At 41.9% G+C, this 18,496-nt stretch overlaps 1 protein-coding gene across 2 annotated transcripts in view; it reads left to right on the top strand.

Moving 5' to 3' along the window:
- LOC138969362 (glutamate receptor ionotropic, kainate 3-like) overlaps positions 1 to 18,496 on the top strand; it is a 96,822-nt gene that overhangs the window by 35,123 nt on the left and 43,203 nt on the right. For both annotated transcript variants that reach the window (XM_070342136.1, XM_070342135.1), the window contains exons 3-5: positions 10,000 to 10,125; positions 11,289 to 11,528; positions 12,676 to 12,854. In XM_070342136.1, the coding sequence (XP_070198237.1) occupies positions 10,000 to 10,125; positions 11,289 to 11,528; positions 12,676 to 12,854 (545 nt within the window). The remainder of the gene's footprint in view (positions 1 to 9,999; positions 10,126 to 11,288; positions 11,529 to 12,675; positions 12,855 to 18,496) is intronic.

The following is an 18,496-nucleotide window of genomic DNA, read 5'->3' as shown; positions in this document are numbered from 1 at the left end:
TCAAGGATTCAGGCTGTTGCTGGGTCGTTATTTGTTTGGTTGCTGGGTGTTTATCGAAAATTAACTAGCTCTACAAGTTTACAGAGGTAAAGAAGCAGAGGGGGGAATAATTATAATTATCCCGAGGGGTAGCCGATTTTTCGTTCACAATGTGAAATTTCACGTTCGACACGCAATCGTTTACTCTTCCGTCTCGCGTCTTACGATGCGTATCAATTTCGGGGCTGATACACATTGTTATATCCGATCAGATGAGTCTGGGATGTTAATTTGTGTTTGCATGTCTGCAATAAAGGCATGTCTGTGGAAGAAACAGTGAACGCTAAGTGCATGAAATGAGCCGGAGAACAGTGATACCATTAAACAAACTGATAATGCAAACAGCGTGATTGATTAGAAATGTGCTTTTGCAATAACGCATAACTGTGAGTCAAGGAAGAACCATTAGCATGCGACTTTTAGGATATTAAGGGAATGGGCTGTGAAATATTCGTTGTGTAAAGTGTTTGACCCGGAAGATCAACAAAGGCAACATACAATTTTTGTCCTTTTCTGCTCAAACATTTCTGGGCTATTGCATAAAGAGTAAAAATGTGATCTGTGGGAGAATACTGTTTCCTAAAACCAGCTTGATTTTCAGAAATGTTATTGTTATCTTCCAGCCATGTATACAGTCTCGTGTTCAAAATTGAAGTATAACATTACCCGCTATTACGAGCTAGTCGTGTGACAGAGAGTTTTCTTGCACACGAGACTGTAGATGTTTCACGACGGCTTTAGCCGGAGTGAAACAGCAGCAGTCGAGTGTGCAAGAAAACTCTCTGTCACACGACTAGCTCGTAATGGCGATTATGTCTCACAGCATAGGCATAGAAAGATATAAATGAGTTTTTGGGGACGAAATAACAGGCACAAAGCCAGACTGACAACACAATTGCCTTTTCACACATACCGTACACACGCATGCGCGCAGAAGATAGATCCAATTCGTTTCGTGTCTTTTTCTGGTTGAATGCATTTAACAAAGTATCAACCAACGTTTCTCAATCTTTCAATGAAAAAAATTAACTTTTTTTTAACCAAGCAGCACAAACCAACGAAAGCTAAACACACAAACACACGCGCGCACAAACACAGATTGAATGCAAAGCGCGAACGAACACGGAGAATTTTTGTAGGTCAGGTCGTGGGAAAGTCCACCCGAAATGTTCCACAGGGGAACTGGTTGTGTTTGGATTGTTCTTTTTCTCACAGTGATGTTGATGTTGCTTACAGTGCAGTTTTGAAAGAATATTTTCCGAATTTGGGGCACACTTTCGTCTTTCGGTTCGTTTATCTTGTCGAAGTAACATTCGAGTGTTTCTAAATCCAAACCTTCCATCACCGCTGGTACAGATTAGACCTGCCTGACTGTCTGCGTACGTGTTAGAGCTGAAGACGAAGCCTCAATCGCCAAAGCGTCACCCATCTGTAGGTTCTGAGCATCGGATGTACGTTGATACGTGGTAAGATCCGCACGGAACTGTCTATGCAACTTTTCCTAGTCACAGGTGTAAGGTTCGATCTTTTCTTTGCAATTTCGTCCTCTGTGTACGTAGCAAAGCGTTTCACCATTTTCGGTTTTCGTTGCAGACGACGATAGTGAAAGTAGTACCTATTGTTTTGTTTTTACCTTTCGTATTCAGGGTTCTTCATAATTGAAGCTTGGTAAAGGGACCGTGTCGTGTAAGTGGAAAGTTGACGAAGCTTTTGAAAACAGAAATTGAATGAAGAAGAAAATGTGGCTTTCAGTTATATACAGGAGAACGGGGATTGTGTTATTCTTTTACCGTCAAACACTTAGTACACAGATAAAACGTGATTGACTGACCAAGGCCTGTTGGCACACTATTCAGAATGCACAACAAAATGTAACAACGCTTTGATACCCATTTTTCTACGTTCGTGATCACTTGAAATGAATACTGAAAACATAAATGTTTAAGGTAGTGACTGAATGTATGTAAAGGTAAACAATTTCAGAAATAAATGCATAATCAAAATAATTGATTTCGGCATCAAAGCGTGTAACATACAATCTTGCACACGTTTGCTTTAGTAGTGGCAAAGAAGGAATGCGTGTGACATTTAGCAATGACACTCAAAAGGGACACACCACTATAATTGTCTGCACTATGCTAATCTCCTTTTTTTAAAGATAGGCACAATAATCGCCTTGGCCCATTCTTTTGAAAACAAACCTTGCTCAAAAATTGTATTAAAAAATAAAACGTCAAAAATGTAATCACACAGTGGCCTCCTGATTTGAGCATTTCTGCCTTAATTCCATCTGGACCTGCTGATTTTCCAGTGTTCAATTCTTTTACAGATTCAGTTACTTCTTTTTCTGATATGCTGCTGTTTAAGTCACTGCTGCCAGCATCTGTTAAACCAATCTCTTCGTCAACTGGTTCACCTTCTACCTCCTCTTTTTTAAAACTGAACGGAGAGAGAGAGAGAGAGAGAGAGAGAGAGAGAGAGAGAGAGAGAGAGAGAGAGAGAGAGAGAGAGAGAGAGAGAGAGAGAGAGAGAGAGAGAGAGAGAGAGAGAGAGAGAGAGAGAGAGAGAGAGAGAGAGAGAGAGAAAGAGAGCGAGAGAGAGAGAGAAAGAAAGAGAGAGAGAGAGAGAGAGAGAGAGAGAGAGAGAGAGAGTGCGAGCGAGAGAGACAAAGCAAGACAAGTTGTTTATTAACGAGGGTAATGGCACAAGCAAACAGGAGCTTTTTTACACCCAGCCTTCGCCCATGGGAGGGTCTAATCTAATCTAAGAGGCAGGGAGGGAGAGAGAGAGAGAGAGAGGGGGGTGTAAACACGCAATCCAAAAATAAAATAACACAAAAGAAAAGCAGTAAAGTTTAAGCTTCAGCCAATGAACTGCTGCGCAATCACTACACGTAATAAAAAAAAACCCAGAAAACCTTCTCAGGTATAAGCTTTATGGCCTGATTAACGAAGACAAGAAGAGTCAGACCAGAAGAACGGAACGACGCCCACATGCATTTAGCGACGGGGTCTAGATGCGGTTCATTTGCAGCAGTTCATCTGAAACGCATCCGTGGAGTGAACAGCTTCCTGCTGCAGAAAAAGTGCGTTGTAAAGGGCAGAATATACCTGCGCAGTTTCAGCAGCACAGACGACGCATTGCATATAATTGATGCTGCGATAGGGATTATGACGAGTACTTGGCCTGTTTTCCTTTCATGCAACGTGTAGCGGGCTGGGATAATCTGCAGTGCGTCGTCTGTCCTGCTGAAGTTACATACGTGAGCGCCAGGCCTTACGAGTGCAGCAGCTCCCATGTAACAGATCAATTACACGTCAATTTCACCACGTCTCGGAAAAGTTTGGAAACCTGGCCGCGCAGGCATGGAAACGAACACGCACACATTCGCACGCACGCACGAACACACCCCCCACCCACACACACACATGCCCGCACACACACACACACACACACCCGCACACACACACACATGCCCGCACACACACACATACACACTCACACATGCACACATACACACACACACACACACACACACACACACACACACACACACACACACACACATACACACAGAAAGGACGGGATGTTCTGTGATTTAGGGAGGGTAGTGGGAGGTGGGGGAGGAAAATCGAGAAATGTTCTGACATTCCTGAGATCGCCAGACTAGTGCCATTAAGATTTGCCCAACTGGAACTAACTCGGCCCCAAGCCGTGAAATCCCTCTCTTAATGATAAACACAGTGCATTAAAATGTCTTCAATGGCGGAGTCTGCAGGGCAGGTTTGGAGAATGTTGTAAGCATCCTGAATGGGCCTTATATACATCCTAAGTGTTGCAAGAAGTAAATTGCGGAAAGTAAATTGCGGAAATTAATTTTTTAGGATCACTGCAACTAGATCTCTGCTGTGGTGGTTGTGCCCATTTTCTGTCACTTTTAATTTGAAGTTCCGTATAAAAGAATCACGTGCACCTGCTAGCTTCAGTAATTGTTATTAAAAACAAGTCGCGTAAGGCGAAATTACTACATTTAGTCAAGCTGTGGAACTCACAGAATGAAACTGAACGCACTGCATTTTTTCACAATGACCGTAGTCCGCCGCTTGTGCAAAACGGAGTGAAACTGACGAGCCTGTTCGACGCGGTAGTGGTTTCGCTGTGCTGCATAGCACGGTTTTCTGTACCTCTCTTCGTTTTAACTTTCTGAGCATGTTTTTAATCCAAACATATCATATCTACCGCTCGTGGCAAAGGCAGTGAAATTAACAATCCAGAAAAGTGCGGTAGCGGTTGCGCTGAGGAGGATAGCACGCTTTTCTATATCTCTATTCTTTTTATCTCTGAACGTGTTTTTAATCCAAACATATCATATCTATATGTTTATATAATCAGGAACGGACAAGGAATAAGATGGAATTGTTATTAAATCGATTTCGGGAATTTAATTTTGATCATAATTTTTATATTTTTAATTTTCAGAGCTTGTTTTTAATCCAAATATAACATAATTATATGTTTTTGGAATCAGGAAATGATGTAGAATAAGATGAACGTAAATTTGGATCGTTTTATATAAAAAAATTATTACATTTTTCAGATTTTTAATGACCAAAGTAACTAATTAATTTTTAAGCCACCAAGCTGAAATGCAATACCGAAGTCTGGCCTTCATCGAAGATTGCTTTACAAAATTTTCAATAAATTTGATTGAAAAATGAGGGTTCGACAGTGCCGCCTCAACTTTTACAAAAAGCCGGATATGACGTCATTAAAAGTATTTATCGAAAAAAAGAAAAAATGTCCGGGGATATCATTCCCAGGAACTCTCATGTCAAATTTCATAAAGATCGGTTCAGTACTTTGGTCTGAATCGCTCTACACACACACACACGCACAGACAGACAGACACACACACACACACCACGACCCTCGTCTCGATTCCCCCTCAATGTTAAAACATTTAGTCAAAACTTGACTAAACGTAAAAAGGATAGGTCCACAGTTGAGCACGCAGGCACGCAGAAACACACACACACACACACACACACACACACACACACACACACACACACACACACACATACACACACACACACACATACACACGTCACACACACACTCACACACACACACACACACACACACACACCCACCCACACACACACACAGACGCACACAGACGCACACATACACACATGCGCGCACACACACACACACACACACACACACACACACACACACACACACACACACACACACACGCACACAATAATACAAACACATACCAAAACAACACCCTCTAGCACCCCCCCCCCCCCCCCACTAACAAAACCCAAATCGACCTGTACATTCCCTGAGTTTCAAATCAAACCAACCGATGATCTTTTGGGGTTTATCCGAAGCGATAGCCACCTGCAGTGTACAGTAGCGTTTAACGAACCGATCTTATCCACTGCTTTCAGAGGCTTATAAAGAACCTCTCCTTCAGTTTGCATCATGCCATCAAGAGAGGGTCTTTAGCAATCTCCACAAGTAAACTATGCATGTGTGATCACTTTCAATGTACCACTACCGGCACGGTTGGCCTAGTGGTAAGGCGTCCGCCCCGTGATCGGGAGGTCGTGGGTTCGAACCCCGGCCGGGTCATACCTAAGACTTTAAAATTGGCAATCTAGTGGCTGCTCCGCCTGACGTCTGGCATTATGGGGTTATTGCTAGGACTGGTTGGTCCGGTGTCAGAATAATGTGACTGGGTGAGACATGAAGCCTGTGCTGCGACTTCTGTCTTGTGTGTGGCGCACGTTATATGTCAAAGCAGCACCGCCCTGTGGCCCTTCGTGGTCGGCTGGGCGTTAAGCAAACAAACAAAACAAAACAAAATGTACCACTGTTTATCTTGCACTTGCGGTCAACAGTGTGCACTGGTCATCATCTGCGACGAAGATGGCATTGCCCCGCCCTGGCCATGACGGCTTTTTATATTTAGTCAAGTTTTGACTAAATATTTTAACATCGAGGGGGAATCGAAACGAGGGTCGTGGTGTATGTGCGTGTGTGTGTGTGTCTGTGTGTCTGTGTGTCTGTGTGTGTGTGTGTAGAGCGATTCAGACTAAACTACTGGACCGATCTTTATGAAATTTGACATGAGAGTTCCTGGGTATGAAATCCCCGAACGTTTTTTTCATTTTTTGGATAAATGTCTTTGATGACGTCATATCCGGCTTTTCGTGAAAGTTGAGGCGGCACTGTCACGCCCTCATTTTTCAACCAAATTGGTTGAAATTTTGGTCAAGTACTCTTCGACGAAGCCCGGGGTTTGGTATTGCATTTCAGCTTGGTGGCTTAAAAATTAATTAATGACTTTGGTCATTAAAAATCGGAAAATTGTAAAAAAAAATAAAAATTTATAAAACAATCCAAATTTACGTTTATCTTATTCTCCATCATTTGCTGATTCCAAAAACATATAAATATGTTATATTCGGATTAAAAACAAGCTCTGAAAATTAAATATATAAAAATTATTATCAAAATTTTTTTTTCGAAATCAATTTAAAAACACTTTCATCTTATTCCTTGTCGGTTCCTGATTCCAAAAATATATAGATATGATATGTTTGGATTAAAAACACGCTCAGAAAGTTAAAACGAAGAGAGGTACAGAAAAGCGTGCTATGCAGCATAGCGTAACCACTACCCCGCTCTTCTTGTCAATTTCACTGCCAATGCTGTGAGCGGTGGACCACGAGTATACGGTCTTGCTGCGTTGCATTGCGTTCAGTTTCATTCTGTGAGTTCGACAGCTACTTGACTAAATATTGTATTTTCGCCTTACGCGACTTGTTGTTTGTTTTGTTACATTTAGTCAAGTTTTGACTAAATGTTTTAACGTAGAGGGGGAATCGAGACGAGGGTCGTGGTGTATGTGCGTGCGTGCGTGCGTGCGTGCGTGTGTGTGTGTGTGTGTGTGTGTGTGTGTGTGTGTGTGTGTGTGTGTAGAGCGATTCAGACTAAACTACTGGACCGATCTTTATGAAATTTGACATGAGAGTTCCTGGGTATGAAATCCCCGAACGTTTTTTTCATTTTTTTGATAAATGTCTTTGATGACGTCATATCCGTCTTTCCGTGAAAGTTGAGGCGGCACTGTCACGCCCTCATTTTTCAACCAAATTGGTTGACATTTTGGTCAAGTAATCTTCGACGAAGCCCGGACTTCGGTATTGCATTTCAGCTTGGTGGCTTAAAAATTAATTAATTAATGACTTTGGTCATTAAATATCTGAAAATTGTAAAAAAAAAAAAATAAAAATTTATAAAACGATCCAAATTTACGTTCATCTTATTCTCCATCATTTTCTGATTCCAAAAACATATAAATATGTTATATTTGGATTAAAAACAAGCTCTGAAAATTAAATATATAAAAATTATTATCAAAATTAAATTGTCGAAATCAATTTAAAAACACTTTCATCTTATTCCTTGTCGGTTCCTGATTCCAAAAACATATAGATATGATATGTTTGGATTAAAAACACGCTCAGAAAGTTAAAACAAAGAGAGGTACAGAAAAGCGTGCTATCCTTCTTAGCGCAACTACTACCCCGCTCTTCTTGTCAATTTCACTGCCTTTGCCATGAGCGGTGGACTGACGATGCTACGAGTATACGGTCTTGCTGAAAAATGGCATTGCGTTCAGTTTCATTCTGTGAGTTCGACAGCTACTTGTGACTAAATGTTGTATTTTCGCCTTACGCGACTTGTTTTTGTTTTTTGTTTCTTTGTTGTTGATCTCAGTTGCATGCAGGCAGCTTCAACCCTCTTTTTACATTTAGTCAAGTTTTTTACATTTAGTCAAGTTTTGGCTAAATGTTTTAACGTAGAGGGGGGAATCGAGACGAGGGTCATGGTGTATGTGCGTGTGTGTGTGTGTGTCTGTGTGTGTGTGTAGAGCGATTCAGACTAAACTACTGGATCGATCTTTATGAAATTTGACATGAGAGTTCCTGGGTATGAAATTCATTTTTTTGATAAATGTCTTTGATGATGTCATATCCGGCTTTTCGTGAAAGTTGAGGCGGCACTGTCACGCCCTCATTTTTCAACCAAATTGGTTGAAATTTTGGTCAAGTAATCTTCGACGAAGCCGGACTTCGGTATTGCATTTCAGCTTGGTGGCTTAAAAATTAATTAATGACTTTGGTCATTAAAAATTTGAAAATTGTAAAAAAAAATAAAAATTTATAAAACGATCCAGATTTACGTTTATCTTATTCTCCATCATTTTCTGATTCCAAAAACATATAAATATGTTATATTTGGATTAAAAACAAGCTCTGAAAATTAAATATATAAAAATTATTATTAAAATTAAATTGTCGAAATCAATTTAAAAACACTTTCATCTTATTCCTTGTCGGTTCCTGATTCCAAAAACATATAGATATGATATGTTTGGATTAAAAACACTCTCAGAAAGTTAAAACAAAGAGAGGTACAGAAAAGCGTGCTATCGTTCTGAGCGCAACTGCTACCCCGCTCTTCTTGTCAATTTCACTGTCTTTGCCGTGAGCGGGTGACTGACGATGCTACGAGTATGCGGTCTTGCTGCGTTGCATTGCGTTCAGTTTCATTCTGTGAGTTCGACAGCTACTTGACTAAATGTTGTATTTTCGCCTTACGCGACTTGTTCCCTCTTTTTTTGTTTTTGTTTGTTTGTTGGCGGGGAGCATTCTTCTTCATTGATCTTTTTTTCTTTTTTTCCCCTGCTTTTTCTATCAATGTTTCTACTTTAAATATACCTCTATCATTAACAATACTATTTCTAAATGTATTTTAAACAAATTTTCTATACAACAATTCCCTCTCAAAAACTGGCCATGACGTTGGTTGTCTTTCAGAATGCACTCTTTTTTATTCGCCAAGATGACCTTCCCCTCTTGTTTCTCGCACTTTCCATCGATTTTGCGTTGGGGTTTAAATGACTAAAAAGCCACTGCAGGTACGAGCAGTATTTAGAGGTAAACCAAACAAAAAAGGCACACACGCACGCACGAACGCTCGCACACCCGCTCGCACCCAAACTGAATAAAAAAAATTGGTCAGTAAATTGGCCGAGTTTTAAATGAAAGCAAACCCTGACATTTTGATGGTGTTTCGAAGCGATAGCTACGCGCAATTTCCACTGGGGTTAATAAATCTGAAGGTTTTATTGCATCGCCTTCGCATAGAAACTTATTTTGGGGGCTTAGGCTTAAGATGCAGGTATTTCAGCTCCAAGGAATAGGAGGCAGAGCTGAGAAGATGATGCTAAATCTTCTGATATTCAATCATAAATTGTATGCACTTTTAGAGTATATTTGGAATATGTTTTTAAGCCGCCATTAGTATAATGGGGCTTACTGGATTTGCTTTGTCTGTTTGTTTGTTTGTTTGTTTGAGGCGGGCGGGCGGTCGGTCGGTGTTTGTCGGGTAAGACTTGTATCTTTGGGTCAATTAAGCTCAAATTTCGTGACAGGGTTAGACAGGGTGTAGCAAAAATATTACATTCCTAACGGTAGTCAAACGGAAGATAACAGAGAAGAAGAAGAAGAAGAAGAAGAAGAAGAAGAAGAAGAAGAAGAAGAAGAAGAAGAAGAAGAAGAAGAAGAAGAAGAAGAAGAATGGCGCCCTGGTCTTCAACCTCACCTCCACCTCCCTCCCGCCCCAGCCCACAACCTAACCCTTCTAACACAAAAAAATCAACTCGTTTGATTGCGTTTTTGTCGAGAGTCAGACAAAACGGATGAGGTGTGATAATGAATGAGAGAGATCATGTTCAAAATTATCTTATCCAAGTGAACAATATGATATTCGCCTTTTTTTTTTTATTTACGTCATCATGGACCCTTTGAAGACTTCGCAACAGCATCCATCTTTGTATTTTACATGGGGGATATTGTGTTTGCAATGTTTCAGGGTTGATACCGTGGAACACCATCACGGAGAGCGTGGTGATGGATATGCTGCATGGCCTTGACCCCCTGACCGTGGTCACCGTTCCCATGGACACAGCCAAGTCGCCGTATGCTCACATTGTAAACAGTGAGTGCTGTCTTTTTTCTTCGACGATGTTTTATTCAGGCAATTTTACAATTTGTCATGCAATGCATAGAAGTCAGATCAGATAATAATAGAGTGGATATGACGGATAAAAACGTATCCAATACAACATACAATCAATTATAATAAGTGCTGTTCCACAAGGGTAAAATATGAAGCCCACTTCAGCCTAAATTTTCCATAATTCAATTCTGTACAGTGGATATGTTTATCGATCTTGTATGTGTAGGTCAGTTCCTTTAAACAAATGTTCAATGTTGGCTTTACTTTATTTATTCTACATTTGTATACAAAATATTTGGCTTGCAATAAAATACAATCAAAACCTTCATCAGTGTTTGTTATGCCGTCTTGTCCAAATAATAAAAGTTATACAATAATACAGTGAATCCTTTCTTGATTGGTCACACTTGTCAAAGTTAACGAGAAGTTTGCATTATGTAGTAATAAGATTTATATATGAAAAGGGCGTTTGACTTGTATTGATGATAATGTTCAACGCCCACACGGTTAAACCATTAGGGGCATGTCCCCGGGTGTTACCCCGACTTTAGATGATTTAGAGAAAACAAATAATGATACATGAATAAAAGGGGCCGCCGCGAAGGAAGTTTTGCTGTCGTGACTTGTATTAGTGTTTAAGCTCATTATTTTTGACTATAGAGTGATCGTACGTTGTTTGGTTGTTTGCTTGTTTGGCCTGATTGTTTGTTTTTCACAGAAAAAAAAACATTCTTTGCCTTGACATTCGATGTATTTATAGTTTGCTCAAGTTTTTCTGTCACAAACACGGACCTTGTATTCTGTCATGTCAACAAGTATTTGCTTCACAAGCACAAAGTACCAATCCTTCTGCTACATATAGCAGTACTGTAGGCCTCGTTGGACTAAACAACATATATACATGTATATTGCTATTCTGTTAGACACGTGGTGTTATACGGGTAGTGGTGATTGGATAATCTCTTAAACCCCCAGCTGCGTTGTTCAGCCGCGTGAGGGCAAAGAAGTGTGTATGCGCAATAAACACGCGTGAAGAAAGTTTTCGTCAAAATATCCGACCCAATCGCTACGCTGAAAAAAAAATATAGCTGAAAACAATGATTACCTATTGTGATGTGTGTATCTTCTCCGTTTGTGTGCAGCCTACTCATTATTGGAGTCTCTGGAACTGTTGGCTCTTATTGGGCCTTACACACGGACAGTGGCCCTAGCAACAGAAGCACTGCACATACCTTACTTGTCCGTGACGGAAGTGACGTCAGAATCACGTAACTACACGCTGGAGTTGTCTCCCGGCATGGGCGACATTGGGCTTGCCGCGTACGACATGGCAAACAACTTTCAGTGGAGCAAGATCAGTGTGTTTTACGATGATGATCGGGGTGAGCAGCTGATGATCATTTCATGCATGCTATTTAAATGTGTTGAACATGTTGTCCCTTTTTTGTCTGTGTTTTTCTTTTAGGTAGAGCTTTTGTTACGAAACAGGTAGGTAAGCCAGTAATTGATCAGCACTGTGTAGTTAACTCTGAGGTTAAAAGCACAGTTAAATGTCTTTGCTTTTGGCCCTTGCTTCATGAGAGTCGAAGCCATTTAGCTTTTGATGCAGCCAGCAGAACGACCGCGCGTAGCGTAGAGAGAAATTCTTCAACCAGTTTTCTTTCCCAAGTGCTCTATGGAAACCAAGTATACATAAATTATATTCAGGAGTGGTTCTTCAGCGTACCTTTTCAGGGCCGGACTAGGCGAAGAGGAGGGGGGGGGTTGCCAGTTGTGGCCCAGGGGGACAGCGGCAGGGGCGGATCAGTTCATTTTATGACTGGTTTTTTTTCAAAAGTATATTGTGAAGATATGGGTGTGAAGGCGCGAAGCGCCGAGCCGACGGCGCGAAGCGCCGAGCCGACGGCGCGAAGCGCCTAGCTTGCTAGGGGGGTCCGGGGGCATGCCCCCCCGGAAAATTTTGAAAAAAAGGATGCAAAATGGTGCAATCTGGTGCATTCTGAGGATGATCATTACCAGTTTCAGGCAGCAGATTTTGTCACTGATTAATACCCCAAAAATTCAAACTCAATGTAAAATAAAGAAATGCATACCTCATTCAATATTTTTATTTTTTGGCTGGGGGGGGGGGTCCGGAAACCCTAGAACCCCCCCGCCCCCCCTCGTTGTGGGGGTCAGGGGGCGAAGCCCCCTGAAGCTGACGGGTAGGTCATATTCTGAGATAGGAAAATGGTCGCTCCTTGCATGAAACGGCATAAAATAAGCAATAATAAAAAAAAATTTAAATAAGTAAGGTACATGTTTAGGCTAGGGGGGGGGGGGGGGGGGTTGCGCAACCCCCATAACCCCCCCGGTAGTCCGGCCCTGCTTTTATTTCTTCTTTTTTGTTGTGCCCGTTAGAATATCCTTTTATGCTCTACGCTGCAGATTCACTTTTTGTTGGTAACGTAATGCAGGCTTTCAAGGTTACCGATCTTTGATGTGTGTGAAATTGACACAAAAGTGCACAGTTTCTGATGACGTATACAGGGGTACGCTTGCTGGAGAAACTGATGACGAACCACACTATGACGGTGAGAGGGTGGAGACTGTCACATGACGCCAGTAATGCTGATATCAAGAAGTGTCTGGTCGAGATGAGAAAAGTGTTGGTGGAACAGACGGTCGTCTTCTGCAGCAGAAATAACACCAGGGGAATTCTGGATCAGGTGTGTATGCTTCAAGTTTTTGTGTGTGGTGACTTTCTCTCTGTGTGTGTGTGTGTGTGTGTGTGTGTGTGTGTGTGTGTGTGTGTGTGTGTGTGTGTGTATGCTTCAAGTTTGTGTGTGTGGTGACTTTCTGTGTGTGTGTGTGTGTGTGTGTGTGTGTGTGTGTGTGTGGTGACTTTCTGTGTGTGTGTGTGTGTGTGTGTGTGTGTGTGTGTGTGTGTGGTGACTTTCTGTGTGTGTGTGTGTGTGTGTGTGTGTGTGTGTATGTGTGTGTGTGTGCGTGTGGGTGTATGTATGTGTGTGTGAGTGTGTGTGTCTGTGTGTGTGTGTGTGTGTGTGTGTGTGTGTGTGTGTTTATCTATCCAGTTGGCTCGTTTGCCGGTCCGTTCATCGACGTGCATGCACGAATATCTAATGTTATTTTTCTGGTATTATTTTCTGTTACACGTGAAATGATGCCATGACTTTGCCCAATTGTTTATGGTTAGCATGTGTCTGGACACTAAATAAATTGGTTTTTGTGTGTGTGTTTTGTCAGTCTGTCTACTTGTATGCATTTGTGTTCCGTTAAGGTTTTCTGTGTAGCTTTATACGGACTGGGTGGCCGAGTGGTAACGACTGGGTGGCCGAGTGGTAACGCACTTGCGCTGGGAAGCGAGAGGTTGCGAGTTAGACCCTGGGTCAGGGCGTTAGCAATTTTCTCCCCCCTTTCCTAACCTAGGTGGTGGGTTCAAGTGCTAGTCTTTCGGATGAGACGAAAAACCGAGGTCCCTTCGTGTACACTACATTGGGGTGTGCACGTTGAAGATCCCACGATTGACAAAAGGCCGGTCTTTCCTGGCAAAATTGGTTAGGCATAGATAAAAAAATGTCCACCAAAATACCCGTGTGACTTGGAATAATAGGCCGTGAAAAGTAGGATATGCGCCGAAATGGCTGCGATCTGCTGGTCGATGTGAATGCGTGATGTATTGTGTAAAAAAAAAATCCATCTCACACAGCATAAATAGATCCCTGCGCCTTGAGTCCGAGTCTGGAGATAAGACTTCATATAAATATATCTTTCATGTCGTTTTGTGCATCTACCCGTCTTTCTGTTTGCTAGTCTGCGTATGTATCTCTGCTGTATGTGTCTGTTCATAAGTGTTGTTTCAAACAATTATATTTGTTCGTTCTGCTGTCCATAAGTAAATACTGGTTTGCTTGTTTCTATCTATTCTCGTAATTGTTGTTGTTGTTGTTGTTGTTGTTGTTGTTGTTGTTGTTGTTGTTGTTGTTGTTTTATATTTTTCATTCATGTATTTGTTGTTTGTTTATGGGGTGAGTCCTGTTATATTGTTATTAATTATTTATTTTTGATGAGATAGTTAGGGTCCTTAGAAGTTTTCTCAAAGCAAATTCGGACTGCAACCCCTCTGAATATCGCGCTACACAGTCTGTGTTTCTCCTTCATGTGTTGGGTTTTCCAAGCGCTGAGTCTTTTGCAGTGAGTTTGGGATCTTTATCGTGTTCGGACACCGAATTCGAAAAAAGTCGGCACAGAGTTGACCTGAAAAAATAAATCCTTTGAGGAACGCGGGGTTGAACCAACGTCCGACGAACTTTTATGAACTTTGTTTTTGTTAACTCATATATCCGTACCCACTCATATGGCTGTATCTGACCAGGTACGGATATATCCGCTCAGACTGTTAGCTTCAGTCGCTTTCTGTAACGTCGATCTAATGCCTGAATTCCAGCGTGTTGATACACAGTTTCTACACAGTTACTACAATTGTGAGTGACCTGCTGCAGCACAGCTGGTCTCGGCTAAAAACACCTTGGTCAACATAGGTGGGGTAGAAAGTGTTAAGGCAGATGCAAACTGCGTTACGTCCCCGCATTTGCCTTTTTTGTTGTTTCCTGGCCTTTTAAACTGTGTCTGACTTTGTAAGTGTGTTCGATTTTCTTGTCCTACACCTATTTCGGTTCGATTTGACATTTTTCGTCCCTCGGGTTCTCTCTGACCCTTGGAAGTTGAATAAAACGTTAGGGCATTCTTGCAAACTACAGTTTTAGCTGGAAGTAGCCACATACAAATACCAGCAACTGCCTCGCTTCATCTGTTTGTGGTAAGAATTTGGTTAATGCCCACACACGAAGTGACAGAGTGGTATGGACACACATAACGACGAGTGGCCTTAACTTGCTCTAGCGCAGCCAAAGCGTAGCGCTGGCACACGTGACTTCCGTGTCATTGAGAAAATGCGTAACTCAATACTTAGATTCGGGAAACCGGCCTCAACACTATACTCATAATGTCATTTGTGATACCGGTAATGACAGTTGTGAAATCATTTGCATTGCTCATCGGGACAATTTCATGTCTTTTTGTACGTTTTAGTCGCTTTGCTAATAATGTTACTGACGTTGAGTCTTGTTTGCTTTTCCATCATTGACAACGACCGTGAATTGACATCAGCGTTTCAAGGACTGTTCAAATACGGGACATTGTCCATTATGCTGACTGGAAAGCTTTCTGTAACCCCCACTTTGCTGTTACGTGTTACTGTTGAATGTTGTGCTCGATTCAGAAGTTAAACGGTGTTGACTATCTCTAACTAATATTGAGTCTGGAATTAAGCGTAATGTAGTATGGGGATAACATTCGAGCAGGATTTGGCTTGTGTTTTGTCCACTAGAGGTCCATTGACTGACTCGGCCATGAAATAATCAGTCATTTTGTAAACCAATCAGTCAAGAAAAAAAACTTTCCTTCCACCACGGGACTGCCGCAATTGTGCATTAGGGCAGTTAGGAGAAACTTCTGAAAGTTGTTTACAATGTACAAATGAGAGGAAAATTCAATTCATTTCTTTATTTTCTTGTTTATTTTCCAATGGTCTTACATGAAGAGGAATAAAAGGTCTGAGGACACAATAACCATATTTATTTCAATGAAGTAAGGAAGGGGGACAAAAAAGAGAACAAGACAGCAGTCAAAAAATAAGACGAGCTGACTGACTCTGCTGCATGTCTATCGGTCAGTTGACGGATTGAGACCCATGTGTGTCGGTCTTTTCCGAAAGACCGATGACCGACGCCCAAGCCAATCCCTGAAATCGTCCTATGCTTTGAAAGCTATGAGAGATTTCATGAAAGGACTCACACACAAAACATGTTTTGCAAAAGCTCATAATTATTTGACCGGAGGATGTTTTGTTTTGTTTTGTGCACGCTGCTAATTAAATGTAATTGAAACCCTATTTTTGTATGACGCCAAAACCCCGAATTTTTTAATCCCATTAAACATTAATATTCCGGTTTCGTGTTCCAAAAATATCGAAGGTTGTTGTTCTTTTTGTGTGTGTTGAAATGTATGGTTAAAAATAGTACTGTTTTAAGCATAGTAGAGTGTTTGCATGGATGACTCTGACATCTAAGTAAAATAAATTATGAGGATAAAAAAAAAACAGTTCACTCTGTTCAGAGCAAACATTTTTACGAGACGCATGCCTCCAGTATGATAACAACCTCTGTTTGACAAAAGTTGTCCTGCATCAAACAGCCGCCCCTACCACACAATGTCCAGAGAGCAGCAAGTCAACCTCATCAGGCTGCGTACTGGCCACAACAGGCTCAATGCTCACATGAACCGAAAGTTCAAGCTGGCGCCATCACCAACCTGTGCCTGCGGTCAAGAAGACCAAACAGCGGAACACATCTTACAGCGATGTCCCTTACTAGATGAGGAACGAAAAGAAGTGTGGCCGTCACCAATTCCCTTGCAGACCAAACTATACGGCAGTAGACAGGAGTTGGAGAAAACGACAACATTTATCACCAGTGCTGGATTGATCGTGTAACCTCTGCGAACGCCAAGAAGAAGAAGAGAAACTCCGAATTCTTTGACAAAGAAGGCTCGCAAAAGAACCCTCTCATGCACGTAACACAGTCGCGTTTACCTCAGCATAAAGAGCGACGAAGCACACAAACTGATGACGGAAGAGGTTCATGTGCGGCTAGATTACACATCCACTTAAGCAGAGCCTCGCGTAATACCGACAGACAATCAGGCTTCATGACGTTTGTCTTGCTACTTTCCGCAGTGCTTTTTGAGCAGAAAATGACGTTGTTGTTGTTTTTTGTACCGGATATTGCTGCAACGATTTGCGGATGGCGCAACATGTTTCCTGCCAATTTTTATTTTCTTTATTTCGTCCATTGAGAGAGAGAGAGAGAGAGAGAGAGAGAGAGAGAGAGAGAGAGAGAGAGAGAGAGAGAGAGAGAGAGAGAGAGAGAGAGAGAGAGAGAGAGAGAGAGAGAGAGAGAGAGCAAGCACAGTTAAACTGAAAGTTTAACTTCATATCAAAAGAAAGATTGCGAAGTTGTCCAACCGTCGCGGCCGGGTGACAAGTAAAAAGAATTAAGCCCCAGCTTTATTCACTGCAGCAGGTACATTAATTATTCAGTGTTTTTGATCATTTTACTGATTGAAGACTTTCGTATGGGCTTTTCTATAACTCCGACCGGCCCTGCTGGGACGGTTTTTGTTGATGAGTGTGAATACAACAGCTGAATAGTTGACATTTGGAATTGGATGCATGTGTTTGCAGGGTAGTTGTGATTGAATATGGAGTGGAAAATTAGGTCTGTCTGTCTGTCTGTCTGTCTGTCTGTCTGTGTCTGTCTGTCTGTCCGCCCGTCTGTCTGTCTGTTTGTCTGTCTCTCTGTCTGTCTGTCTGTCTGTCTGTCTGTCTCTCTCTGTCTCTCCCTCTCGCTCCCTGCTTTCTCGTTCTCTCTGTTTCTCTCTCGCTCTCTGCTTCTGTTTCTCTGTAAATATAGTCTCTGTCTCCGTCTCTGGCTCTCTCTATCTCTATCTCTGTCTGTCTGTCTGTCTGCCTGTCCGTCTGTCTGTCTGTCTGTCTGTCTGTCTGCCTGTCCGTCTCTCACTTTCTGCATGTTTACGTCTGCCTTTGTATTGTCTGTCTCCCCCGTCTCGACTTCACCTTGTGTGTGCGTGCGTACGCCTGTGTCTGTTTCTGTTTCTGCGTCTGCGTCTGCGTCTTTTTGTTTACCCTGGCAAGCAATTGCATTCCAGTATTGCGTGCTTTCCCTCAAAGATTATATCGTCTGACCGCTTAGCCGCACAGGATTTGAGACCGTTGTCAGTGAGCAAAATATCACCATCATCAACGGACAATATAGCTTTATATCCCACCCTGTCGACGTCCGATGATTCAAAACCCGACTTCGATCGGACAGATCCAAAAACAATTATTCCACCAACGTGTTGGAGTGCCATACCATGTCGAGGGTTGGGGGAGACTGGTCCCATCAGCTCTGATTGGAAATAATCACTCTCCACTTTCTCTCTACTTCACAGGAATGTGCTATTGCCGTGTTAAAGGGGGTCTGCAACGTTACGGGATAGGTAACAGTTCAATTTGTAGTAAAGAAAACAGGTATGAACTTACAAACGCTCAGGCACCGTTAAATGGGTCAGGTATCACAGCAGAACGTTTGCTGTACTGTTTGCTTTCCGTAAACATAGCTTGGGTTTCAGGGAGAAGTAATACTACTAATAAAACATTCTTCTATAGCGCTGTTCACCGCCAGATAACAGTCTCATGGCGCTTTACAAAACATTGGACATTCAAATT

This window comes from Littorina saxatilis, linkage group LG6 (genome assembly GCF_037325665.1).
Source record: "Littorina saxatilis isolate snail1 linkage group LG6, US_GU_Lsax_2.0, whole genome shotgun sequence".
NCBI classification, from domain to species: domain Eukaryota; kingdom Metazoa; phylum Mollusca; class Gastropoda; order Littorinimorpha; family Littorinidae; genus Littorina; species Littorina saxatilis.
Note: the sequence above shows the minus strand (reverse complement) of the source record. Positions and strands in the feature narration are given on the sequence as shown.